The sequence below is a fragment of the Mustela nivalis genome (assembly GCF_964662115.1).
Source record: "Mustela nivalis genome assembly, chromosome: 6".
NCBI classification, from domain to species: domain Eukaryota; kingdom Metazoa; phylum Chordata; class Mammalia; order Carnivora; family Mustelidae; genus Mustela; species Mustela nivalis.
In genome coordinates, this window is record NC_139025.1 from 14714647 (window position 1) to 14742375 (window position 27729).

General features: G+C 44.9%; 2 protein-coding genes across 5 annotated transcripts in view; both read left to right on the top strand.

Moving 5' to 3' along the window:
* Positions 1–3398: 3398 nt before the first annotated feature.
* ACOT6 (acyl-CoA thioesterase 6) lies at positions 3399–14185 on the top strand. 4 transcript variants are annotated; one of them, XM_082733519.1, is made up of 4 exons: positions 3399–4114; positions 4678–4880; positions 11561–11621; positions 12039–13165. In XM_082733519.1, the coding sequence occupies exons 1-4, from the start codon at positions 3658–3660 to the stop codon at positions 12092–12094; spliced, it is 777 nt and encodes a 258-aa protein (XP_082589645.1). In that variant the 5' UTR covers positions 3399–3657; the 3' UTR covers positions 12095–13165. The 4 variants fall into 4 exon arrangements, with proteins under 4 accessions (XP_082589645.1, XP_082589644.1, XP_082589647.1 ...); XM_082733521.1 differs by lacking the exon at positions 12039–13165 and adding an exon at positions 13205–14185 and having other exon boundaries at positions 3643–4114; XM_082733520.1 differs by lacking the exon at positions 12039–13165 and adding an exon at positions 13327–13349 and having other exon boundaries at positions 3643–4114.
* A 2820-nt stretch (positions 14186–17005) lies between these two features.
* The window catches only part of DNAL1 (dynein axonemal light chain 1), a 38275-nt gene continuing 27551 nt past the window's right edge, over positions 17006–27729 (top strand). The window contains exons 1-3 of the mRNA XM_082733538.1: positions 17006–17136; positions 23754–23792; positions 27181–27290. Coding sequence (XP_082589664.1) covers positions 17134–17136; positions 23754–23792; positions 27181–27290 — 152 coding nt within the window. The 5' untranslated portion in view covers positions 17006–17133. The remainder of the gene's footprint in view (positions 17137–23753; positions 23793–27180; positions 27291–27729) is intronic.

A 27729-nucleotide genomic window follows, 5' to 3' on the forward strand; every position in this document is an offset into this window, starting at 1 on the left:
ATATCCATGAGTATTATCCCTGTTTTTATTTATTTATTTATTTATTTATTTATTTATTTATTTTTTAAAGATTCTATTTATTTATTTGACAGAGAAAGATCACAAGTAGACAGAGAGGCAGGCAGAGAGAGAGAGGGAAGCAGGCTCCCCACTGAGCAGAGAGCCCGATGCGGGACTCGATCCTAGGACCCCAAGAGCACGACCCGAACCGAAGGCAGCGGCCCAACCCACTGAGCCACCCAGGTGCCCCTATCCCTGTTTTTAATATGGTAAAATATAATAGGCAAAAATGGAGTACTGTGGTGGTGTTGTTGGTTTTTTCCCAAGATTTTATTTATTTATTTGACAGAGAGAGATCACAAGTAGGCAGAGCAGCAGGCAGAGAGAGAGGAGGAAGCTGGCTCCCTGCTGAGCAGAGTCCTGATGCAGGGCTCCAGGCTCCATCCCAGGACCCTGGGATCAAGACCTGAGCTGAAGGCAGAGGTTTAACCCACCTAGCCACCCAGGCGCCCCGGACTACTGTGATGTTTTAATCTGTATTCTCTAGTTATGACTTTGAATGTCTCCTATATCTTTGTTATGTATGTTTCCTTGTTTGGAAATTGACCAAATAAAGTTTTTACCCATTTTTCTATTGGCTTTATTTTTTTCTTATTAAATTCTAAGCACTCTCAATATTTCTTTCTTTTTTAAGATTTTATTTATTTATTTGACACAGAGAGAGATCACAAGTAGGCAGAGAGGCAGGCAGAGAGAGAGGAGGAAGCAGGCTCCCTGCTGAGCAGAGAACCCGATGCGGGGCTCGATCCCAGGACACTGAGATCATGACCTGAGCTGAAGGCAGAGGCTTTAACCCACTGGGCCACCCACGTGCCCCTTTTTAAAAGAGTTTATTCATCCATTTGATAGAGACCTAAAGAGCACGCTCAAGCAGGGGGAATGGCAGAGGGAGAGAGAAGAGCAGGCTTCCCCACAGCAGGGAGCCCGCTGTGGGGGTTGATCCCAGGACCCCCAGGCCTCCTCCTTTGCTGCTTTTCCCTCATGTGCCTGGGAGCCATTTCTGTGCCTCTTCACAACAACCTAGGTAACAGGGAAGGGAGAGGTAGAAATCACCTTTTTCTTGGCCTTTCTAAAACCTAAGTGCAGATTTCATTTTTTAAGTTTCTTTCTTTTGGGGGCACCTGGCTGACTCAGTCCTTAGGCATCTGCCTTCGGCTCAGGTCATGATCCCAGGGTCCTGGGATTGAACCCCACATCGGGATCCCTGCTCAGCAGGAAGCCTGCTTCTCCCTCTCCCATTCCTCCTGCTTGTGTTCCCTCTCTCCCTGTCAAATACATAAAATCTCAAAAAAAAAAAATTATTTTCCTTCTCTCTCTCTCTCTCTCTCTTTGGGTGGGCAGCAGAGGGAGAGGAAGGATCTCAAGCAGGCTCCACACCCAGCATGGAGCCTGATGTGGGGATTGATCTCATAACCCTAAGATTATGACCTGAGCCGAAATCAAGAGCCGGACACTTAACCTACTAAGCCACCCAGGCGCCCCTGAGTGCCGAAGTCAGTTGTGCTGGTGGCCGCAGCAGGCCAGGTAAATTCTTTGTAAGCTGAGTGTTCCTGGATTGAGCACAGCCAGCAACACTTTTTTATTTATTTATTTATTTATTTTTTAAGATTTTATTTATTTGAAGAGAGAGATCACAAGTAGGCAGAGAGGCAAGCAGAGAGAGAGAGAGAGGAGGAAGCAGGCTCCCTGCTGAGCAGAGAGCCCGATGTGGGACTTGATCCTAGGACCCTGAAATCATGACCTGAGCTGAAGGCAGAGGCTTAACCCACTGAGCCACCCAGGTGCCCCAACACTTTTTTATTTCTTAAAAGAGATTTTATTTTTTTATTTATTTACTTGAGAGAGAAAGAACACCAAGAGGGAGAGGGAAAAGCAAACAACCTGCTGAGCAGAGAGACCAACCCGGGGCTTGATCCGAGCATCAGGATTATGACATGAGATGAAGGCAGATGTTTAACCAACTGAGCCACCCAAGGGCCACAGCCTACAACACTTTAAACAACAGGTATTTAAAATACTCCACAGAAGTTACTTCAGGGGTAGAGAGCTCAAAACTCACTGCACTCTGAGATCTGGGACCTAGTCTGGCTTCTTTTTGTTCAGTTTATAACTATGTGTTGAGCTTCCACTCCCTGGGCATCTTTTGTGCGCTCCAACCAGTAGGCTGAGCTGAATGGTTGGGTTTAGCTAATGAAAGGCACTGGCAAAATGTGAAGGGGGCGGGCACCTGGGTGGCTCAGTGGGTTAAAGCTTCTGTTTCAGCTCGGATCTGATCCCAGGGTCCTGGGATCAAGCCCCAAATCAGGTCCAGCTCTCTGCTCAGCAAGGAGCCTGCTTCCCTGGCTTCAGAGCCTGCTTCCCCATCTCTTGTCTCTCTTTCTGCCTACTTGTGATCTCTGTCTGTCAAATAAATAAAATCTTAATTAAAAAAACAAACGTGAAGGGCGAGAGGAGAGTGAGGTCAAGGTATTCATTCTCTCCCTACTCCTCCTAATTCACCTTGGATTGCCTTCCTCCCACCACCCTGGCTAAACCATCCTGCCAGGCAACCCTCTGCCCTTGAGCCTTCTGGGCCCAAGGTTCTGTACCCAACCTTGTTTGTGTTTTAACCTTGCCGATGATTCTGGAAATAGTCCTCTTATGAAGCTCTCCACAAATTACGCAATTGGAAAGTGCCACTTGTTCCCTGCCAGAACTCTGACACAACTCAACAACACGGAGACTGTCAGTGACCAGATCTGTGAATTTAAAAGTAAAACTCCAGGGGCACATGGGTGACTCAGTGACTTAAGGGTCTGTCTTCAGCTGGGGTCCTGATCCCAAAGTTCTAGGATCAAGCACAGCATCAGGCTCCCTGCTCCCCAAGAAGCATGCTACTCTCTCTCCCTCTCCCTGCCCCTACCCCTGCTTATGACCCAGCGCTTTCTCAAATAAACAGATCTCAAGCTAAGCAAAACTCTTGCTGAGCACCTGCTAAAAGGTTTTATCCATGCAGTGTTTCTACATATGGTAGCCGACGTATTCATCCCAATATGCCTTTTACAAAGAGGCTGAATTCAGGGACTTAATTACACATCTTGCTAAATAAGGATCAGCAGGATATTAAGGAGCAGTATCAGACTGGAATTCAGGTAAATCTCACTCCATCAACATCTACCTGCTTTGGAAGCACCCTTGGTACCCTTGACTCTGGGGGAAAGGCTCTGTAAAGGACTGAGGCAAAGGAAGGAGCAGGCTGTTTCTCCACTGCCATCTGAATTACAGTCACCGGGGATGCTTTCTACAGCTCCAGGTTCTCGTTTCCCCCAGCTCAGTCTTCTTTGTGCCTCTGTTCCACACTTACTGCGCCGGACTGCAGAATCAATAATGAACTCCTAATTTAGCAGCTACTTTCTTCCGACCAGACACTAGTGGATTTGCACAAACACTAGGAGACCTCACACAGCGGCTGAGGGTGTCCCACGTGCGTCCAACATGCGACGCACAAAGGTTCCAACTGCAACTGCTTCCCAGGTAGGTGGAGAGAAGCCTGGATAAACACGTGACTGAACTCTGAGCTCTCTGAAGCCTGCAATCCTCAGTTCAGCGGAAATCAGGATGCCTGCGACCTGGATCCTGGAGCCCGCCGGCCGCTGCAGCTGGGACGAGCCCGTGCGCATCGCCGTGCACGGCCTGGCCCCCCGACAGCCCGTCACGCTGCGCGCGTCCCTGCGCGACGAGAAGGGCGCGCTCTTCCGGGCCCACGCGCGGTACGAAGCCGACGCCGGCGGCCTCCTGGACCTGGAGCGCGCGCCCGCGCTGGGCGGCAGCTTCGTGGGGCTCGAGCCCATGGGGCTGCTCTGGGCCCTGGAGCCCGAGAAGCCCCTGGAGCGGCTCGTGAAGCGGGACGTGCAGACGCCCTTCGCCGTGGAGCTGGAGGTGCTCGACGGGCACGAGCCTGACGCGGGTCGTGTCCTGGGCCGGACGGTGCACGAGCGCGAGTTCCTGCGGCCGGGCGTGCGGCGGGAGCCGGTGCGCGCGGGCGGGTTGCGCGCCACGATCTTCCTGCCCCCAGGTGAGCGCCCGGGGTTCGAGGCTGTTCTGGAGAAGCGTTGTGGGGGAGTCCCGGGACCCCGGACGGCCTCTTGGCTGGCCCGGGGAACCACATGATTGGGGAATTTTCCTAAGCTCATCCGCACACTCCAGAGCCTATTACGGTTTCTGGATAGAAGTTTGTTTCCTCTTTAAGTTTCATGGCACTTCCTAGAGTCACTGCCACCCCTTAGCTGTACGGTATAATGTGCATTCAACATGCTCAGGAAGTGCATTTATTTCAAGTGCCAGCAGGCGGCTGTGTTTCAGATACCAGTATTAGGTAATGACTTATGCCGCTGTGGAGAGTGGTCTTGGCCTCTTTCCACATCAAATTTCCAAGGAAGCTAAACGTCACAGGTAGAGGCAGTGCTCCCTAATCCTAAAAAAAATCAAACCGATAGCCACCTTCTCCCATCATGAACAGTCTGTCAGTGACTTTTTTTTTTTTTAAGATTTTATTTATTTATTTCAGAGAGAGAGAGAGTGCACATAAGCAGCAAGGAGGGGCAGAGGGTGCTCCTTATGATTTGTGGTGCTTTCTAGGTGCAGGACCCTTCCCTGGGATCATCGATCTGTTTGGAACTGGTGGTGGCCTTTGTGAATATAGGGCCAGCCTCCTGGCTGGACATGGTTTCGCTGTGCTTGCTTTGGCTTACTTCAGATTTGAAGACCTCCCTGAGAATTTGGAAGCTTTGCACCTGGAGTACTTTGAAGAAGCTGTGAACTTCATGCTGCAGCATCCCCAGGTGGGTTCTGCTGCTTGCCTGGATGCAGAGGAGAGGGAGTAGAGCAGACACAGGACTGGATTCAAAAACCCTACCAGGACACAGGGGCATAGAAAGATGTCGTGAGACACCAAAGTTCCTTCAAAAGTTACTAGGATTATTCTTTTTGTTTCTACCCATCTTTTTCCAATCTCTTATGACTCAACTGTTTATTTCCCTTTAATTCTTGACCATAATTCAAAGGGCTCTACTACAATGTTAGTAACCTTACATTCTGATTCTCCATCTACCACCACATGGCCTTATAATCCTGAATAAGGCAACTGCTTTCTCTGAGATTCAGCTTTTTTCATGTATAAGGCTATTCTAAATGTATAGCAGAAAACATTTGACTATTAAGAGACATTTTAGGACATTTGAAAAGGGAGTATATTTGATGATATTAAGGAATCATTAGTTTTGTTAAGTGTGATGATGGTATTATGTTTTTAGAGAGAGAGTTTTATCTGAGACTGGAAAAAATAATCAAAACATTTTGGTATGATTGTAAATGGAATACATACTCTTCAACTATACACACTTAAACCCAAATCTTCTACTGTTAAGTAATAAAATGTTCTGTCAGCTCTGTAAGGTACTCTAACTCTGCCAGAATCCAGGGAATGGTCTCTTAGCAGAGTTGCTAAAACCTAGATAATCTTGAACTGTGATTATTGGTTTATTAGAGGAGATAAGGCCCCAGGGAAAAAGAAGAGGCCAGAAATAAGGGCAGAAATGCCCTTAGACCTAGGCAAGAGGGTCTTCTGTCCTGGGCCTTTTGTTTTAGATGGCCACACTCTGGCCTTCCTTTGGGCTGCATCCCTACCCACAGGGTGAGGAGTCCCAAGCACCCAGGCAATGTATCCACCTGGAATTTGTGTCCCTTACACACACACACACACACACACCCCATGCCATTGTGATCTGGAGCCCCAGAATTCTTTGCCAAATAGCACTGATCCTGCTTCCAGGCCCTATGTCTCTTCTCTGAGCTATCAATGTGAACACACCTAGGCCTTAAACATGTAAGCTGGGGTGTCCACATACATGTGTGAGAGGCCTCTCAAGGTGCATGATGGACCTAGGGGCAGGAAAAGAAGGAAGGTGGGCCAGGGATGGAGGACTGGACTGGCTCTCCGCCAGGCCCCATCCCAGTACAGAACTTCAAGGACTCCCAAGCTTTCAGACTTTCCATTATGGAGGTATATTTATGAAGGTGGGAGCCAAAAATGTATTTGAAGAGTTTGTTGATTTTTTTTTTTTCTAAGATTTTATTTATTTATTTGACAGAGAGAGATCACATGTAGGCAGAGAGGCAAGGAGAGAGAGAGAGGAGGAAGCAGGTTCCCTGCTGAGCAGAGAGCCCGATGTGGGGCTCGATCCCAGGACCCTGAGATCATGACCCGAGCTGAAGGCAGCGGCTTAACCCACTGAGCCACCCAGGCGCCCAAGTTTGTTGATTTGATTTGTAACTTTTAAACACTTAGATACGGGGTGTATGGGTCTCCGTGTGTACTCTTGACCCAGTCGCCATGAATATTAGTGGAAGGCCTGCGTACTAGGAAATCAATTGATTTGCTTCTTACAAGACACAGTTGAGCTTTGTGGGTTGCTGCATAAGGAAGGAAAGTGAATGACACTTAAGAAAGCTACCAGGAGAATATAAAAGTCACCATTTATGTCCTCCAGTTACAAATTTTGGGCTTGTTCTGTTTCTTTTCTTCAGGTGAAAGGCCCGAATGTTGGGCTTCTTGGCTTCTCCAAAGGAGGTGACCTGTGTCTCTCAATGGCCTCTTTCTTGAAGGGCATCACAGCCACGGTCCTTATCAATACCTGTGTGGCCAACACAATAACTTCTCTGCATTACAAGGATATGATTATTCCCAGTCTTGGCAGTGACCCAGGGAGATGTACAATTAATGAGTCGGGACATTTGCATTTTATGGATGTTTGGGACAACCCACTGGAGGAACCCAATCACCCAAGTATTATTCCAGTGGAAAGGGCCCAGGGGCCCTTCCTGTTCATTGTTGGCATGGATGATCAAGACTGGAAGAGTCCCGTCTATGCTCAGATAGCCTCTGAACGGTTACAAGCCCATGGGAAAGACAGGCCCCAGATAATCTGCTACCCAGGAACTGGTCATTGTATTGATCCCCCTTACTTTCCTCCTTGCAGAGCTTCTGTACATACAGTGTTAGGCCAAGCAATAGTCCATGGAGGTGAGCCAAAGGCTCAGTCAAGGGCACAGGTAGATGCCTGGCAGCAAATTCAGACTTTCTTCCATAAACATCTCAGTGGTAAAAAATTTGCCCAGTCCAGCAAAATATAACATTGTAGTAATCATAGACCAGATACTATGAATAAAAATCTAATTCATAGGGGCGCCTGGGTGGCTCTGTTGTTAAGCGTCTGCCTTTGGCTCTGGTCATGATCCCAGGGTCCTGGGATGGAGCCCCACGTTGGGTTCCCTGCTTCGCAGGAAGCCTGCCTTTCCCTCTCCCTCTCCCCCTGCTTGTGTTCCCTCCCTCGCTGTGTCTCTGTCTGTCAAATAAATAAATAAAATCTTTAAAAAATTAATTCATAGAGCATGTATGGGGTTTTCCAAAGCACATAGGAAACTTTTGGCAACAAAATAATTATCTTAGCTCTGGTCAGGTCCTATTGGATTCCCAGACTTTGGAACCCTCCTTTCTTCACTGCCACCCCTTTCTCCCTGAACTTTCCCTACCATATAGGCTTAACCCTGATCTTATCCATAGGATCAATCCTAACCTGAAATAGGAGAAAGGTGAGAAGTACCTGCCCAACTCTTAATTGCTGGTCTAGCTTTGACCTGTGTTCTGGTTTTGAAGACTGAGCGTCTTTATTGCTAAGAGTTCTGTATCCCCTGGGGCGCCGGGGTGACTCAGTGGGTTAAAGCCTCTGCCTTTGGCTCAGGTCATGATCCCAGGATCCTGGGATGGAGCAGCATATTGGGCTGTCTGCTCAGCAGGGAGCCTGCTTCCTCCTCTCTCTCTCTGCCTGCCTTTCTGCCTACTTGTGATCCCTGTCTGTCAAATAAATAAATAAAATATTTAAAAGTCTTTTAAAGTTTTATCTATTTCATCTTTTTAAAAACATAGCATTTAGGGATGCCTGTGTGTCTCAGTCCTTTAAGCTTCTGCCTTTGGCTGAGGTCATGCTCCCAAGATCTGGGATCTGGTCCCACATCAGGCTCATTGCTCAACAGGGTGCCTGGTTTGGCTCGCTTGCTGTTCTGCCTACTTGTGTACTCTCTCTTTCTCTCTGACAAATAAATAAAATCTTTTTTAAAAAATTAAAAAAAAAACCCAACAGTTAAATTTTTATGAGGGAGAAGTAATGGATCCTACAAAATCTAAGTGGGGATTCCAACTTAAAAGAGAGAGGGCATAAGGGCCTTTAGGGTGTCTTCCAACTCTGAGATTCTCAGAGGTGCTGGATTCCACTTTGGACTTGTTCTTGCATTCTGAGGTTGGACATGACAGTCAGATTAAATTTAACCCTCTTAACTTATTACCCAGTTCCAGGCTTCTCACAGGGCTCATAGTTACCAACTTGGAGTATATCCTTCAGAACCATTTTATATGCATGTACATGCAAATATTTGTATGAATGTAAAAAAATATGGTTTTATTTTGTGAGTCCCGGGGCTTTTTCTGGAAAACAAGGACAGTCTCGATGTAATTTTTTCTGCATAAAAAAACTACATTTTTCATACTTGGGCCAGGCCCCAAGACCCCAAGACAATAACGATTATTTCCATAGCGTATACATCTGTAGCGCTGCCCCATCTACACGTTTAAGCTTTAACCTTGGCAGTCTTTTTTTTTTTTTTTTACGTTTAAGCTTTAACCTTGGCAGTCTTTTTTTTTTTTTTTTTTACGTTTAAGCTTTAACCTTGGCAGTCTTTCTTTTTTTTTTTTTTTAAGATTTATTTATTTATTTGACAGAGGGAGATTACAAGTAGGCAGAGAGGCAGGCAGAGAGAGAGGAGGAAGCAGGCTCCCTGCTGAGCAGAGAGCCCGACTCGGGACTCGATCCCAGGACCCTGAGATCATGACCCAAGCCGAAGGCAGCGGTTTAAGTCACTGAGCCACCCCGGCGCCTCTTGGCAGTCTTTCTTAATCCCAGGCAAAAAAAGGTTCACGGAAGGAATTTGGCCAAAGGCTATTACAGGTAGCCTCCTTCAACCAGGTTTAGGGAATTGTGTCCCCTGGTGGCCAGGGAGGGACTTTCAAGAAAGAGACCGGCCAGCATTCTGTCAGATCAGTAGCTTCTCTCCCTGGCTACGTGGAGAAGTAGGTTGGGGAGGAGCTCCTGCCTCTTTTAAGCCGACCCACGACGAGGACTCCAACAGCATGACCGACCCCGGTCCTCCTAAGTCGCTTCTTCTTGCAGCATTTTGCTGAGCGGCGGCCCAGGGACCCGTCAAGGGCCCTCCGGCCCTCGGGAAAAGCGGACGTCGCACTGGGCCCCGCCCGGCCTGGCCCCGCCCAGCTCGTGCCGCGCGGGCTGCCCCGCCCCCACCCCCGGGCTGCCGCGCCCCGCTCTGCCCCGCCCCGCTCCGGCCAGCCGCGCCTGGAGACCGCTGACTCTCCCTCCTGCCGCCGCTCGGCTGCGGGTCTCGCGTCCGAACCAAAGCCGCGAGGATCTCGGGGTCATGTGGAGGGCTGCCCAGGCGGTGCTCGGAACCCCCAGGATCCCCCTCCTGCCCCGGAGGTCGATGTCCACATCGACCCTTCACTCCCCGAAGTCCGCGGCCCTGACCGTCACGCCTAAGACTGGGCTGGCCGACGAGCTCCTGCACATTCAAGTGGAAGGCTTAGGCCCGAGGGAGCGGGCGACCCTGCGGCCGACGGCCGTCAGCTTCCGAGGCCGCCCCTTCCATTCGCTGGCGCACTACGAGGCGGACGGCCGCGGGGGCTTGGACCCGGCCAGGGCCCCGGCTGTGGGCGGCGACTTCACGGGCGTGGAGCCCATGGGGCTCCTGTGGAGCCTCTCGCGGGTCGGCTGCGAGGATCCCTGCTTCAACCAGGTGCCGAGGGGCGTGGTGAGAAGCCCGCTCAACGTGGAGGTGACCGTCCACCGCGCGCCGCGGCAGCCGGCGGTGTCGCTGGGCCCGGCGCTGGCCTCCGCTCAGGTGCAGCGCTGGTTCTCCAGCCCCGAGCTGCGCCGTGCTCGGCTGCAGGCCGGCCGCCTGCGGGGCGTCTTCTTGCTGCCCCCGGGTGCGTGAGGTCTTTTCGGCAGAGGGCTGCGCATGGATTTGGGAAATCGATTTAGGAAAGCTGACTTGCTTTGCTGGCTGGTTTATCTCCAAAAAACCAAAACGAGCGCCTTAATTCCTTGATTCTGTCTCCCTAGACTCAGGTGGGACAGTCACTCTCCCAAATGGTGATTGGGATTTAAATTTCATCTGCTCGGGAACCTCTGTTCTGCCAGCTGCCGCCCCCTTTAAGCTCCTAGTGCTGCCCGCGCTATTCCTTGCGAGCATCTCTGCTACAGTAAGCACAACGCTGCGGTACAGTTTCTAGCCTGAAGTATTTGGTTTACCTCTGTAGTAGGCGGAGCTTTGTGTTCATTTGATTTTTCCAGTTATTCCTTGTAAAAATGACGAGAATAGTGGATCCAGATCTTTCACTGGTATCGGTTCAAGCTCCAACGTAACTGAAGTCCTATTACATGCATTGTTCACTTTTTTTATTTTAACGTTAGGATACAGATGACCCTTTCTTTTTTTTTTTTTTTTTAAAGATTTTATTTATTTGACAGACAGAGTAGGCAGAGCGGCAGGCAGAGAGAGAGGAGGAAGCAGGCTCCCCGCGGAGCAGGAAGCCTGATGCGGGGATGTATTGCAGGACCCTGAGATCATGACCCCAGCCGAAGGCAGAGGCTTTAACCCACTGAGCCACCCAGGCGCCCCCAGATGACCTTTTTGTTGTTATTTTCAAATACTCTGATTGCTTGGAGCTCTTCATCATGATGAAGAGACTTCGTTGCTCGTTTCATAGATCAATTTCTTTTACAGATGAGGAAAACGGAGGCTTAAAGTGTTTTATCCAAATCACACAGCTTGATGGTGCTAAAATCAGGACGTAGTCAAATTCTTTGAGTTACACTCACACCGAAAACAAGATGACTGAATAAGTGAAATAGGTTTTTGTTTTTAAAAAACTAGTCTGGGATGGGACGCCTGGGTGGCTCAGTTGGTTAAGCGGCTGCCTTCGGCTCAGGTCATGATCCCAGCGTCCTGGGATCGAGTTCCACATCGGGCTCCTTGCTTGGTGGGGAGCCTGCTTCTCCATCTGCCTCTGCCTGCCACTCTGTCTCCCTGTGCTTTCTCTCGCTTCTCTCTATGACAAATAAATAAATAAAACCTTTAAAAAAAAAAAAAAAACTAGTCTGGGGCGCCTGGGTGGCTCAGTGGGTTAAGCCGCCGCCTTCGGCTCAGGTCATGATCTCGGGGTCCTGGGATCGAGTCCCGCATCGGGCTCTCTGCTCAGCAGGGAGCCTGCTTCCCTCTCTCACTCTCTGCCTGCCTCTCCGACTACTTGTGATTTCTCTCTGTCAAATAAATAAATAAATAAATCTTTAAAAAAAAAAAAAAACTAGTCTGGCTTATTTTCTACTCTCACTCTCAGGATCCTTTGGAACAACTAACAGTCTTTCAAATGAGAGATTTAAAACATTTCATAGTTGAGGGTAAGTGGGGATCAAATAGCTGAATTGAAACAAAATTAACAAATTCTCAGTTATTTTAATGTTGTAAACCTGTGGTTGGAAAAATCCATTGCTGGAATAATTGAGGACCTATGCGTTATGTCTTTTTCATGGTTTGCTTTAGGCTTTCTAAAAGTAAACTTGAGTCCTGAGATGCTTGAGATTTTTTTAATTTTAAAAAGAGCAGATCAAGGTATGTCAAGTTATCTGAATGTTAAGAAAACTATACTGTAAAAACCGCTACCTAAACATATACATCCTGGCTTTCACTTTGGTGACTAGGTGTGCCTTAATTTCTTTCTAGATTTGAAAATTTAGAATGGCCTTTTGCACTGGAATTTTAGATTTCTTAGTTTGGTTTATATTCTAATGTTCTTGCCCCTCAATCCGTTTTTATAGATTTATCTGGGACTTTTATTGGAATAACACAGAAGAATATATCTGAAAAATACTAGGAGGGAATTGGCTGAGACATTCCTCTCTTGGAATGGTGAATGAATAACGTAATCTACCACAGAAATGTTGAAAGAGAAATGACATCAACATCAGAAGGAAATAGTTTGACACTTTACTCTCTTTCCACTGTGAGGGAGCAAGAATTTACTGTCCCCTTCAAAGTCTCTCTAGCTGTATTAGGAATCAAATTGACATGACACAGATTAATAGAAGAAAATGAAACTTAGCTTTTTATATATGGGGAATCCACACAGACATAGAAATTCAAAAGACAGTCAGGCAAAACGAAGTATATATGTCATCCTGAACTAAGGAGAAAAGGTTTGGGGTCTAGGACTTTGAAGGGAAGGAGTGCAGCTCACAGAGCAATAAGAAGACCAGATGTTTGGAAATTAGAATTTTTTAAAAAAAGATTTTATTTATGTATTTGCCAGAGACAGAGGGAGAGAGAGCGAGCAAGCACAGGCAGACAAAGAGGCAGGCAGAGGCAGCGGGAGAAGCAGGCTCCCCGCTGAGCAAGGAGCCCGATGCTGGACTCAATCCCAGGACCCCCGGATCATGACCTGAGCCGAAGGCAGCTGCTTAACCAACTGAGCCACCCAGGCATCCCTGGAAATTAGATTTTTGCCCTGCCATATGGATGGCACTCAGATAAAATTTATCTCTGGTAATAAACCTCATTCTGGGAAATACCCCTAACGTAGATTTATCCACATTACTGGGGCTCCTGGGTAGCTTGGCTGGTTAAGGGTCAAACTCTTGATCTCAGCTCAGGTCTTGATCTCAGGGTCATGAGTTCAAGTCCCATGTTGGCCTCCATGCCTGGTGTGGAGCCAAGCCTATCTACAAAACAAAAATTAATTAAATATAAATAAATAAATAGTCACATTCCAGAATAGAATAATCAGAAAAGAGAGAAAAATTAATAAATCTAAAAAACAAATCAAATAATTTAAATATTAAATTAAATATTAAACTCCATTAATATTTAAATATATTGTTTAATTAGATATAAAATATTAAATAATTGAATAGATAAAAATTTATTTTTTATATATATATATGTGTGTGTGTGTGTGTGTGTGTGTGTGTGTGTATTCACATTCCAGAATAGAATAATGAGAAAATAGAGAAGCAAAATGAACACCATATTAGTCTTCTCAGGCTGCCATAGTAGAATACTACAGACCGGGTGGCTTAAACAACAGAAATTTATTTCCTCACAATACAGGAGGCTGAAATTCCAAAATCAAGATGCCAACAGTGTTAGTTTTGGGAGAGGCTTCTCTTGTTGACTTGCAGGTGACCATCTTCTTACTGTATCCTTGGATGGCCTTTCCTCTGTGAGCACCACTCCTAGCATGTTTATTCCTCTTCTAAGTGTTAGGGTCTGTGATCAAAGGAACGAGACTGATAACAAAGCGAAGGTCAAACAAAACTTTATTTCGCGCCAAGCATCAAGAATCAAACTGACCGGTAAGGGCTATCTCTTAGGAAAAGGCGAGGACGATGATCCCGACAAGGTCACTCCCAAGAAGGCCGCTCCGGAGGAGGCTGCTCTAAGATGAGGCCGCTCCGCAGATGAGGCCGCTCCATGATTGGAGCCGCTCCCAAGAAGAGGTCACTCCCAAGATGAGGCCGCTGCTCCATGAGGTTGCTCCCCAGACAAGGGAGCTCCCAAGAAGACGCCATTCTGGACAAGACCGCTTCCCGGATGAGGCCGCTCCCGACGACGAAGAGGCAATGATGACAGCGACGATGACAAGGAGGACAACCCGGATGACACAGACTCTGCTCCCCACGATGCCACTCTGACAAGGTTGCCACCCAGAGGAAGCCACCGCTGCGGACAAGGCCGCTCGTGGCTCGGGGTGGCAAGGCATTTTGCGGCAAGGCTGCTGGCGGCTAGGGGCTGTTGGCATCTCTGGGCCACTGGCGTCTCGGGACCGCTGGCATCCAGGGGCTGCAGGCATCAGGACCGCTGGACTGCTGGTGTCTCGGCACCACTGACGTCTAGGGCCTGCAGGCGTGGGGACCGCTGAGCACTGGACTGCTGGACCACTGGTATCTCGGGACGCTGACCACTGGGCCACTGGACCACTGGAGTCTCAGGGCCGCAGATGTCGAGGGACCGCTGACAGCTGGACCGCTGGTGTCTGGGCAGCTCAGGGCTGCTGGAAGCTGCACGCGGCTGAAGGCTGCAGGTGGCTCGGGGCCACCGGAGGCGGGGCCTGGGGCTGCTGGAAGCTGCAGGCGGCGGCTCGGGACCCCCGGTGGCTGGAGGCTGCAGGCGAGGGCTCTGGGGGCCGCGGGAGGCAGGACCGCGGGAGGCAGGACCACCGGAGGTGGGACCGCTTGCGGCGGTTATAGCTCTTACAAGAGCTGTTATAGCTCCTCCACTCCGCCGACTCTTGCACCCATCGACTCTTCTGCTCCGGTCTGGTCGCAGCTCTCCTCCCCCTTTGCTAGCCTCGCAGCAACCTTTATGCAGTTGGTTGAGTCCCACCCCTATACAGGTGGCCAATCGGATCTCAATCCACCCTAGTGGATAGATATACACATGCTGCACCGATTGGACATCTCCAACTGGCCTGCCCCACCCCTACATCGGGGTCCACAAGCAAGTTCCTCTGGGAGGGGCAGGCCCTTACACTAAGGGCACTAGTTATATTGGATTAGGGCCCCACTCTTTTTTAATTTTTTTTTTTAAAGATTTTTATTTATTTATTTGTCAGAGAGAGAGCGAGCGAGAGCGAGCACAGGCAGACAGAGTGGAAGGCAGAGTCAGAGGGAGAAGCAGGCTCCCTGCGAAGCAAGGAGCCCGATGTGGGACTCGATCCCAGGACGCTGGGATCATGACCTGAGCCGAAGGCAGCTGCTTAACCAACTGAGCCACCCAGGCGTCCCTAGGGCCCCACTCTTATGGCCTCATTTAACTGAAATTACCTCCTTAAGAGCCCTCTTTCCAAGTACGGTCACAGTGGCCTTAGAGCTTCAACATATGAATTTGAGTGGGGAGGACACAATTCAATCTGCAGCAAACATTAGACTCTCATCATATTCTTTTTTATATATGTCATATATAAATGTGTGCACGGGGGCGCCTGGGTGGCTCAGTGGATTAAGCCGCTGCTTTCGGTTCAGGTCATGATCTCAGGGTCCTGGGATCGAGCCCCGCATTGGGCTCTCTGCTCAGCAGGGAGCCTGCTTCCCTCTCTCTCTCTCTCTCTCTGCCTGCCTGTCCATCTACTAGTGATCGCTCTCTGTCAAATAAATAAATAAATAAATTTTAAAAATCTTAAAAAAAAAATGTGTGCATGGTATATATATATATTTTAGATTTATTAGAGAGAGTGTGTGTGTGCTCAAGTGGGAGCAGGGGCAGAGAGAGAGGGAGAGGGAAAAAAATCCCAAGCAGGCTCCATGCCCAGGATGAGATCCACACACACCCCCACCCTCACCCCCCTCTTCCCTCCCCGCCCAGATCATGACTGGAGTCAAAATGGAGAGTCAGAGGCTTAATGGACTGAGCCATCCAGGCATCCCTGCAGTATATCATTTTTAAGAACATTAGACCAAGTATTTTGTTTGGTAACTTGCATTTTAAATTAGGACATCATGACTGCATGTGAATAGATGCATTTCATCTTTCAACTTTCTATTTATTTATTTATTTATTTGAAGATTTTATTTATTTATTTGACAGGCAGAGATCACAAGTAGGCAGAGAGGCAGGCAGAGAGAGAGGAAGAAGCAGGCTCCCTGCTGAGCAGAGAGCCCGATGTGGAGCTCGATCCCAGGACCCTGGGATCATGACCTGAGCCGAAGGCAGCGGCTTTAACCCACTGAGCCACCCAGGTGCCCATAGCAACATTCTTTTTTTTTTTTTTTTTTTAAGATTTTATTTATTTATTTGACAGAGAGAAATCACAAGTAGGCAGAGAGGCAGGCAGAGAGAGAGAGAGAGAGAGAGAGAGAGAGAGAGAAGCAGGCTCCCCGCTAAGCAGAGAGCCAGATGCGGGGCTCCATCCCAGGACCCTGAGATCATGACCTGAGCTGAAGGCAGTGGCTTAACCCACTGAGCCACCCAGGCGCCCCTCCTAGCAACATTCTTAATGGAAGTATATTATTTCATTGTTTGGATTTTTGAGAATACCAATTTTTTTTTCCTTGACATTTCGGTTATTTTACTTTTTGCTATTAAAACCTTCAACATAAATCTCTGTGCACTTGTCTGATTATTTCTTCAAGATGAAGTCCCAGAAGTCCAACTGCTGGGTCACAGAGGTGCACACGTATTTAAAGCTTTTCATACTATTACCAACAGCTCTCCACAAAGGCTGTGTCAGTTATAAAGAGCAGTGTATATACGCAACCGCATTTCTCCATACCCCTAGCAACTCAGCATTTTTACAGTTTTTGTCTAATTTAATCGCAGGAGAGGAAGGGAGGGCATCTTGGTCATCTAAAACCACCGTTTTATGCTTTCATTCGCCTCTGGCTCCATGGAGGGGTTGGGGAAAGGCAACCGGGGAAATACAGCTGAATTTAGTTTCGGTCATAAAAAGAACAACAACAACAAAAAGAATTTAGTTTAGGTCGAACTACAGGTGAATTACAACAGGCGATAAAGACAAGGATGCGGATGGGCAATCTGCAGGAGAAGGGAATTTTTAAAGTTATTTACGGGAAGGGCAATTTTATAGCGAGGTTTTCAATTTAGGCAGGCACGTCACTGCAGAGCGAGTGACACCGCTTCCCGTAGAAAGCATCTCCTGACCACCCTGCATGGCGAAGCTCTCGCGTCCTGCGAGAGCCCAGCAGCCCCGCCGCACATGCTGGGAAGCGAGCAGCTGACCCGCGGGAGGACCGAGGCGGCGGCCGGGCGGTCCCACAATGCCCCGCACGCGCCACCCGGGGGGCGGAGAGAAAGGACCACTGCCGGGGGTGGGATCCGCGGAGGGCTCCGAGAAGTGCGCACGCGCACTGACCTCGGCGGGCCCTAGCAACCAGAGCAGTGACAGTAGCAACGGCCGGAATGGTGAGTACCCTCTAGGCCTTGTAGTCAAAGAGGAGAGGAGACTGGAGGTGGAAAAGGGTGACTGTGGAGGGTTGAGGGTCGGGGCGCTTCGCGGTCAGCGGGAGGAAGCCGGTCGCCGGCGCTAGCTCCTCAGTCAGAGGCCCGAGGCGAAAGAGAAGCCCCCGCACGGGGTGGTCTGGGGCGCGGGCGGCCTGGGGCAGATGGGAGGTTGGGTCGTGTGGAGGGACTCTGACAGAAAGGGAGCGCAAAGAGCGGGAACTTCTCGAAAAAAGAGCGGATTAGAGTGGGAAAGGTGTTGAAGGCGGAGTGCGAATAAGGATTTTTCTGTGCATAGCAGTCATTTTCCCCCTGGCGAGACGGGGCGCGGGGAGCTGGTTATGAGCGGCGTGTGTGTAACCCCGACTGCCGCGGTGCTCCTTACCTGTGAGGTGCCCGGGTTGTCCTCTGAATGACTGTAAGTGCAGTTATTAGGGAGCACTGTAAAGCCCAGTCGGATAGACTGTATAGGGGATGTTCCTCACGTGTAAGTATGCGTAAGTGTCGTCGGCTGAAGACTGAGCTTGCTGGAATGCAGATTATGAATTCTTAATGCAGTGGTTTTCGGGAATGTGCAATGTCCCACTTGAGGACGGTGCACCTCAAGTAATTCCAAAATTGGAGGGCGTCCCAGCATACCTTGAGAAATTCTGCTACCTGGGATTTGAAATCTCTCCGCGATCTATCCAATCAAAGACCTTTATGAAGAAGTGATTTTACTTACTGATGCTCCTCAACTCCTCCTTAAAATGTGCAGTGTTGGGAGACCTGGGTGGCTCAGTCGGTTAAGCCACTGCCTTCAGCCCAGGTCAGGATCCCGGCTTCCTGGGATCAAGTCCCGCATCAGGCTCCTCGCTGGGCAGGGAGCCTGCTTCTCCCTCTGCCTCTGCTTGACACTGCCTGCTTGTCTTCGCGCTCTCTCTCTCTCTGACAAATAAAGAAAATCTTTAAAAAAAGAGAAAAAAGTTTTTAAAAATGTGCAGTGTTGCTTACAGATTTGGTCGTTCCATCTAGCAGTTTGAAAAGGGATGATGTTGGTTGATTACAGAGTCAAAGCTGTTTAGCAGCGTTTGTGATTGTTCTGTCGGGTAGAGGTGTTTATGAAGAACAAGTACAATTGGTTGTCTTCTTTTTGTGATTCCAGTGCCGTGTAAGTGGGCAGAAATTGAGCCCAGGAAATTGAAATGATGACGAAGTCATGCTTGCCTTCCACCACAGGATTAAATACCACTTTTAAAAGTAGTTTTCCCGCACACTCTCCTTACTTTATTCTACAGGCATTTAGCTGAAAACCACTACCAAAGAAAGTAAAAAGTTCTGGAACCCAGGTTTATATTCAGGTGAAGAAATAATCAGCCCTAAACGATTGGAGAGCATGATCCATGAGAATTACTGAAAATCGTCAAATAGAGAATCAGAACCAGTAATTAGATGAAGCTAGCTAAGGCTGGAAACCGGTAGATTCAGAGCCCTCCAGAAATCAGGCCAACATAGTTTTTTCAATGAACAATACGTTCGTCTCTGGGGTGCCTGCATGGGTCAGTCACTTAAGCATTTGCCTTCCTCTCAGGTCATGATCCCCCTGTCCTGGGATCAAGTCTGCTCCTGTGTTGTTGCTTTCTCTCTCTCTCTCTCAAATAAATAAATAAATAAATAAATAAATAAATATCTTTATTTTTTAAAAAAACTGCCTTAGCTTCCATTGTCCTTAAATGATTGTATTTCACATCAAAACCCAGATTTATGGCCTATGTAAAAAATCAGAAATATCATATTTCACCACTGGACACATTTTCACCCTATTTTTGTATTACTAAAATATGATGATGTTGTATAAATGGCAGCCTCTTTACTTTCTTAGTAAAGGGTGTTATTTTCAGTAATGGAGTTTTAATGTTTGGAGTGATCTTGTCCAAAGTCCCACCTGCCAGCTGTTTTCTAATGCCAGAGGTAAGGTTATTCTCTGTATATGGCCAGCTTTACCCATTAAAGATGTCCACTGGTCCTTTAGGCATTTCAGTTTTTGACTTCTATCTGTAGGGGAACTAGTAACCTCATAAACCAAACTATAGACAGCCAGATTGCTTCCAGTTTAAAAGTATTATTAGATGTATCTTTTCAGGATTTTTTTGAAAATTTGCCCAGCAGTTGGATTTCCGAGTCATAGGGCCTCTGTATACTTAATTTCCCTAGGTATTGTCAGACTGCTTTCCAGAAGTCTGCTAGTTTGTTTTATTTTGTTTTGATTTTAAGTAAGCTTTACCCCCAACGTGGTTCTTGAACTCCGCACCCTGAGATCAAAAGTTGCATGCTCTGCTGACCAAGTCAGCCAGCCACCCGTCTCTACTAGTTTTTACTTCCTTCAGTACTGCCTGAGAGTTCTACATTCTTACCAGATTTCTCACCTTTGCCAATCTGAGGATGTATTTTAGTATTCCATTGTTTTACTCTGCATTCCTCTGATTTTCAGTGAGTCCCAGTACCTCATGATATTGTCAGTCATTTGGATTTCAATCTCTCTCTTTTTTTTTAAAGATTTTATTTTATTTATTTGGCAGACAGATCACAAATAGGCAGAGAGGCAGGCAGAGAGAGGAGGAAGCAGTCTCCCTGCTGAGCAGAGAGCCCGATGCGGGGCTTGATCCAAGGACTCTGAGATCATGACCTGAGCCGAAGGCAGCAGCTTAAACCACTGAGCCACCCAGGTGCCCCTGGATTTCAATTTCTGTTAATTCTCTGTTTATATTTGTTTTGCTAACTTTTTCCATTTTTTGGTGTTTTTTTTTTTAATTTAGGAGTTCCCTCTATATTCTATATTAGTCTTTTGTTGGTTTTATGTTAAAAATCTCTTCTCCCAGTTTTTCTGTTAACTCTCTCAACAATGTTCTTCACTTGCTGAATTCCATTTGTTCTATTTCTCAGTTTGTTCTATTGTATTTTATCAAGTAAAGAATTTTTTTGTAACTCTTAGTTGAGAGCTTTTAATGTAAGATGTAGAATGTTATTTTTTTTAAAGATTTTATTTATTGAGAAAGAGAGAGAGAGAGAGAGTGCACAAGCAAGGGGAGTGCCAGAGAGAGGAAGAGGGAGAGGGGGAGGGAGAAGCGGGCTGTGGGAGAGGAAGGGCTCTATCACAGGGTCCAGGGATCATGACTTGAGCTGAAGGGAGACTCTTGACTGACTGAGCCACCCAGGTGCCCCAGATGTACAACTATTTTATAAAGTACTTTTTCCTCACTTACTGAAATAAATGTGATTTCCACCCCTTTAATCCATAAATAGATGATTTACATTTATAGGGTTTTTTGATTAAACAATCCTTATGCTCCTGGGATCAGCTATTCTTGACCACGAATATTATTCACCATTGGCTTTGGAGATCTATGTTATATCTAGGATTTTCAAATCTGTGTTGAGAAGTAAGGAGGGCCTCTTATCTGGTTATGACATCAATGTTATTCTAGCCTCATAAAATAAATTGGCAGCTTTCCCTCCTTTTCTGGTTTCTAAAACAACTTGTCTGTTAACAGAGAATATCTGTTCCTTGAAACCTTGTTAGGATTTACTTGTAAAATTATCTAAGCTTGGAGATGTAGGGGAAGAGGATAAGGGTAAATCTCTGGTTATCTTTTTAACATTGCAAATAATTATTGGTCTATTCAGATTTTCTGATTCTTCCTGTGACAGTTTGACACTTGTGTTTTTTCTAGAAATGCATTCTTTGTCTAGGTTTTCAAACTACCATATGTTTGCTTATGATATTTTATTTTTAAATCTTTGTGGTATCTGTTAATTTCCTCTGATTCTCTGTTTTCATCGTACAGCTCTCTTTTTGCTCAGTCAGGCTTGCTAGAGATTTAGGAACCAGATTTTAGTTTTGTTAAGTTTTTTTTCTTCAGTCTGTTTTTTATTGACTTATTCCTTTGTATTTTTCCTTAGCCTTCTTTGTGTTTGCAACGATGTGCTTTTTCAAATATCTCAAATACTTTGCTTGTTTTCTGTTTCTTATTTTCTCTTAATTTTTGAATAGATAAATATATTTGAAACTGTAAACTTCCTTTTAAATGTTATATTCCTAAAATTTTTATATTTCTTCTTTTATCTTTTTTGTTTTACTGTAGTTTATAGTTTATTTTTTAACCCAAGGATTATTTATTACTATGTCCTTGCTTTCTAGATGTAATGGTATATACAGTTGAGCACCGTAGGTCTGAACTGTACCGATCCATTTATATGCAGATTTTTTCCAGTAAATACACTGCAATACTTTAAGTGTATTTCCTCTTATCATTTTTTTTTCTTTTTTAAAAATTTATTTGAGAAAGAGCACGAGTCAGGGGAGGGGCTGAGAGGGAGGGAGAATCTTTTTTTTTTTTTTTAATATTTTATTTATTTATTTGACAGAGAGAGATCACAAGTAGGCAGAGAGGCAGGCAGAGAGAGGGGGGGAAGCAGGCTCCCTGCCAAGCAGAGAGCCCGATGCGGGACTCCATCCCAGGACCCTGAGATCATGACCTGAGGCGAAGGCAGAGGCTTAACCCACTGAGCCACCCACGGGCCCCGGGAGGGAGAATCTTGAGCAGACTCCACGCTGAGCCCAATATGGGGCTCTATCTCTTGACCCTGACTGAGGTCATGACCAGAGCCAAAACTAAGGGTGGGATGCTTAACCTTACTGAGCCACCCAGGCACCCCTCTTATGATTTTCATGATAACATTTTCTTTTTTGAAGTTTACTTTATTGTAAGATTATGGTATATAATTTATGTGATGAGCAAAATACGCATTAATCAAATGTTTATGTTATTGGTAAGGTTCTGGTTGATAGAAGGCTTTTAGTAGTTTTTGGCAAGTCGGAAGTTATACTCGGATTTTTTACTGTGTTGTGCGTTTGTGGCAGGGGAGGTTGGTGTCCCTAATGCCTGTCTTGTTGGAGAGTTAACTGTACTTTTAAACTTTTCCTTTTGTTATTGCTTAGGATTTTTAAAAAAGATTTTATTTATTTATTTGACAGCCAGAGATCACAAGTAGGCACAGAGGAAGGCAGGCAGAGAGAGGAGGAAGCAGGCTCCGCATGGAGCAGAGAACCTGACTAAGCCATCCAGGTGCACCTGCTTAGGATTTTTTCTAAATGAACTCTAGCGGTAATGAAAAGATGTCTCCCTTTTCTCACATTTAAAGTTTTAAGTGTTTGGGCCCCTGCTCAGCAGGGAGCCTGCTTACTCCTCTCCCTGCCTGCCTCTCTGCCTAGTTGTGATCTGTCAAATAAATAAAATCTTAAAAAAAAATAAAATAAAATAATTAAGTTTTAAGTGTCATACTAAATTGAATCAAAGATACTATTGATTATAAGGTGCAACGTTATTTTATGTTTTATGAAAGAAAAATAAGTAGTTGGAATTGAATCATGACAAGTAATTTCTTATCACTTAGAATTTTTATTTTGTGCCTATCAACAACGTTCTTTTTTTTTTTTTTTTAAGATTTTATTTATTTATTTGACAGAGAGAGATCTCAAGTAGGCAGAGAGGCAGGCAGAGAGAGACAGGCAAGCAGGCTTTCTGCTGAGCAGAGAGCCCGATGGGGGGCTCAATCCCAGGACCCTGGGATTAGGCCTCGAGCTGAAGGCAGAGGCTTATCCCACTCAGCCACCCAGGCGCCCTGACAAAGTTCTTTTTTTTTTCTTTAAAAAGATTTTATTTATTTATTTGACAGAGAGATCACAAGTAGGCAGAGAGGCAGGCAGAGAGAGGAGGAAGCAGGCTCCCTGATGAGCAGAGAGCCCGATGCGGGGCTTGATCCCAGGACACTGAGATCATGACCTGAGTCAAGGCAGAGGCTCAATCCACTGAGCCACCCAGGCACCCCGGGACAAAGTTCTTTTAAATGTATTTAGGCACGTAGGTTTTTATCGTAAGTCATTATTTGCAAACATAAAAAAGAATATATGTGTATGAAATAAATTGCTTAATATTTTTCTAGATCATCACCACTGCTACCCGGCCACAGTAATTGTAGATTGTTTCGGGTTGTAAAATGCATCCAAATTTCAAAGATGTTAAAACGTAAAAGTTGTTGATCTTAGAATCAATGAAATAAGATCTATTTTTTAAAATTTTATTTTAAAGATTTTATTTATTTATTTGACATAGAGAGAGATCACAAGTAGGCAGAGAGAGGGAAGCAGGCTCCCTACTGAGCAAAGTGCCCAAGGCAGGGCTTGATCCCAGGACCCTGAGATCCTGACCTGAGCCAAACAAAGGCAGAGGCTTAACCCGATGAGCCACCCAGGTGCCCCATAAGATCTATTTTAATATCAAATGTTGAAAACTGTATCTTTTTTGTAAACCAAGTGGGAGAGAAGTATATGGGCATTACATGATGATTTCCTTAATTTCTCTGAGAGGCATTTAAATAAATCATCCTGATTTGAGGAAATTAAAACACTTCGTTTGCATGTAAGGTCTCAAAGAAAGAAATTAATCTTTTCAATGGTAGATGCTGAGGCTAATACTCATTGTGTGAAAATTGAATCAACAAATCATACCAATAAAGATACTCATGTTTCCTTTCTTTTTAAGGCAAAAGCAACAACAATCAAAGAAGCTCTAGCCAGATGGGTGAGTGTATGAATTTTTCTTTAATTTTTTATTTTTTATAAACATGTAATATGTTTTAATCCCCAGGGGTATAGGTCTGTGAATTGCCAGGTTCACACACTTCACAGCACTCACCATAGCACATGCCCTCCCCAATGTCCATAACCCCACTCCCCTCTTCCTCCCCCACTCCCCCCTGCAACCCTCAGTTTGTTTTGTGAGATTAAGAGTTACTTATGGTTTGTCTCCCTCCCAATCCCATGAGTGTATGAATTTTTACCTCTTTTAGAAACCATACAAGAATTATTGAATAGTTATTTAAATCTGACCAGTCAGCACAAGGAACCTTTGTGGTACTGGAACTATTTAACTGTCTTGACTGGGGCAGTGGGTACATGAACCTATATAGGTGATAAAACTGCATACATTTAATACACACATACAAATGCATTCACATTTGTGTGTAAATGAGTACTACTAAAACTGGGAAAGTCTGATTAAAATCAGTGGATTATATCAATATCAAAATTTTACATGTCCCATCAGTGGGTAAATGGATAAAAAAACATTGATTATCTACATAGTGGAATATTATTTAGCCACAATAAAGAAGGAAATCCTTCCATTTACAACATGGACAGACCTTGAGTGCATTATACAAAGTGACATAAGTCAGAGAAAGACACATACTCTATGATCTCACACCTATGTGAAATCTAAAAAAGCTGAACCCGGAAATGAAGAGTAGAACAGTGATTGCCGGGGATTTGGGTGTGGGGGAAATGGGAGATGTTGGTCAAAGGGTACAAACATCCAGTTATAAGCCAAGTCCTGGGGATCTGATATATGGCATAGTGACTATAGTTAATAATATTGCATTATATACTTGAAAGTTGGAAGAGAGTGGATCTTAAATTTTCTTAGCAAGCCCCCCCCAAAATTAGGTGATGGATATGTTAGCTAACCCAATTGTGTTAATTATTTCACAGTATATACAGGTATCAGATCATCACCTTAAACTTATAGAATGTTACATGTCAGTAACACTGGAAAAAATACTAAGGTATATATTAACATAAGAAAGGAAATTGCATTATAAAAACATGAATTAAATATAAACTATAGATATTTTGAATAAATCATTCTATAAAGTTTGAACATTTGTAATTCAGCATCATAAAAAGAATTTCCTTAGAGTATTGACATAGCTCCTCAATTTCTATGCTCAGTGATAACTTTTTTTGGTGGATATTATCAATAGTACTTTGTATAATGGATGTCTTTGCTTTTGAGGCTGAGCTTTGAATCAAAAGTCTTTCAGGAAAAAAGAAAATCTTTCACGAGACTTGTGTGTAGGGAAAAGAGGGTGAATAGAATAATGAAATATTTGAATTCTTGCTTTGGTGCTTATAAACTTCTCTGTACTTCACATTTAAAAATTCATTTCTGGGGGCGCCTGGGTGGCTCAGATGGTTAAGCATCTGCCTTCAGCCCAGGTCGTGTTCTCAGGGTCCTGGGATCGAGCCCCGCATCGGGCTCCCTGCTCAGCAGGAAGCTTGCTTCCCCTTCTCTCTCTGACTGCCTCTCTGCCTACTTGTGATCTCTCTCTCTCTCTTGGTCAAATAAACAAATAAAATCTAAAAAAAAATTTCATTTCTGTTTGGTTAATGAAAAATCTGTTTTCTTAAAGAAGAAAAGTAAATATGGAATAAGCTTAGTATTAGATTAGATTTTCCATGAATTAGATTTTAGGACTTAATTTACTTATAATAATAATAAGTGGTTGCTTTTTTGTTTTGGGTTGTAGGTTCTATTTCTAGATTATATTGTGGCCATAAATCTTTGACTTTAAGATAAATTGAAGACATTAAGCTCGTTTTTTCACTGATTAACCTAACATTTATTCAGGATTTACTATGTATCAGTTTCCCTCTCATAACCTACAAATGTTTGACACAAAAATAAGTATTGAGTGTATGTGTATTAGATCTTTTTCTTTCAATGTACTGTGTATTTTTTTGTTGTTTTTTAAAATTGAGTATTTTCTAGTATTGACATGGTACCATTTGAATTTTAAAAATAAGCCTCTGTATGTCTGATAGTGCACTGTTATAGAAAATGCAGGAAAGCAAAGGAAATGGTCCTGCACTTAAGGAGCTTCCTGTTTTGTTGGAGAGAGAGAACTAACTTTAAGTATGGAGGTACTTTGAAAATAATATTAAGCAGCATATATTGGTAATATTAAATTGTGTACATAGTACTGAAAATCTAAGATAGAATTTAGTAGTAAATTATTATAGAGTAAATTATTTTCTTTGACTTGGGCTATGTTGTAAGGATGACATCTTCCCGAATTCTTGGTATTTTGGAGCTCTATCTCAGACTGAACTGTGTGCAGAAAAAAACAAGAAGAGGGACACCTGGGTGGCTCAGTCAGTAAAGTGCCTTTGGCTCAGGTCATGATCCTACGGTCCTGGGATGGAATCACAGCATCAGATTCCTTGCTTGGCTAGAAGCCTGCTTCTCCCTCTGTCTGCCGCTCCCCCTGCTTTACTCTTTCTCTCTGGCAAATGAATAAATAAAATTAAAAGAAAAATAAAAAGCAAGATAAGGCGACAAAATAGTTGATCTTATAGATCTAAATCTGATATTTAAGAAAAGGGTGCTTAGGGACAAAGAACTCTTCCCAAGAACATGTTGTTATTGCTGTATTTTTCTTTATTGATAGATTCTTAAAGGATTTTTAAAAAATGATTTTGTTTTTTATTTGTTAGAGAGAGAGCAAGCACAAGCAGGGGGAGAGGCAGGCAGAGGGAGAAGCAGGCTCCCCGCTGAGCAAGGAGCCAGATGGAAACTCGATCCTGGGACCCTGGTGTCATGACCTAAGCTGAAGGCAGATGCTTAACTGACTGAGCCATTCAGGTGTCTTGACTCTTAACGGATTTTATTTTATTTTAAAGATTTTATATATTGACTTATTTGTCAGAGAGTACAAGCAGGGGGAGCAGCAGGCAGAGGGAGGAAGCAGGCTCCCCTCTGAGCAAGGAACCTGATGTGGGACTGATCCCAGGGTGCTGGGATCATGACCTGAGCTGGAGGCAGATGCTTAACCCACTGAGCCACCCAGGCATCCCAAGGATTTTAAATATTACAGAAATGAAGGTTATTTTCTTTCCTCCTCCCTTCCGCTTGGTTGGGACCTATCCGTAAATTATCTGAACCGGCCATGTAGAAGCCTGGTTGTCAGGGTCAGTTAGTAAATGTCAGTAAGTGAATTGTAAAGAATGCAGAGTTATCAAATTCTAAGAATTGTTTTGAAATAAACTTTGAAAAGCTTTAGGGTAGTCTGTACTTTTTTAGTTCTGTTACAATCAGGTTTCACTTTCTTCCGAACTAATTTTTGTCACAGGAAGAGAAAACCAGTCAGAAGCCATCCGAAGCCAAAGAGATTAAGCTTTATGCTCAGATTCCCCCTATAGAGAAGATGGATGCCTCCTTGTCCACACTTGCTAATTGCGAGTAAGTTCTCTTGTCTTTTTCCCTTTCTTTTCTAAATACACAAACCAGAAAAAATGTGTTAGTTTCCTATGATCTTCATTTCTCTTTTTTTGTTTGGTTAATGCAGTTCTCCCTTTGGCAAGGCCAAACATAAGAGATTACTGGTTTATGGGACTACTAATAAAGTAACCCTGAACAATGTAGTATTTTTTTTTACAGTAAAATTTGTATAATGTGCCTGGAGAATAGAGGTTTCCTTGTCTCTTGGGAGAAACTAAATAACACAGTAATACTATTATCTTGGCATAAAATCTAATGATTTCTCTTACAAGATTACCAGTCAGCACTATACTTAGCAGAGGACTAAGAGATACTGCTGTAAAATTTTTTCAAATTATAAAAATACATTGTAAAACCTCTAGAAAATACAAAAAGCACAAAGGAATGAATTAATATTAAC

Bases quoted from the DNA above. Each gene is read 5' to 3' on its own strand.
- ACOT6 (XM_082733518.1), top strand. From the start codon at position 3,658: ATGCCTGCGACCTGGATCCTGGAGCCCGCCGGCCGCTGCAGCTGGGAC. The intron at 4,115-4,677 runs GTGAGCGCCCGG...GGTGCTTTCTAG, and splicing joins CACGATCTTCCTGCCCCCAG to GTGCAGGACCCTTCCCTGGG. The intron at 4,881-6,624 runs GTGGGTTCTGCT...TCTTTTCTTCAG, and splicing joins TCATGCTGCAGCATCCCCAG to GTGAAAGGCCCGAATGTTGG.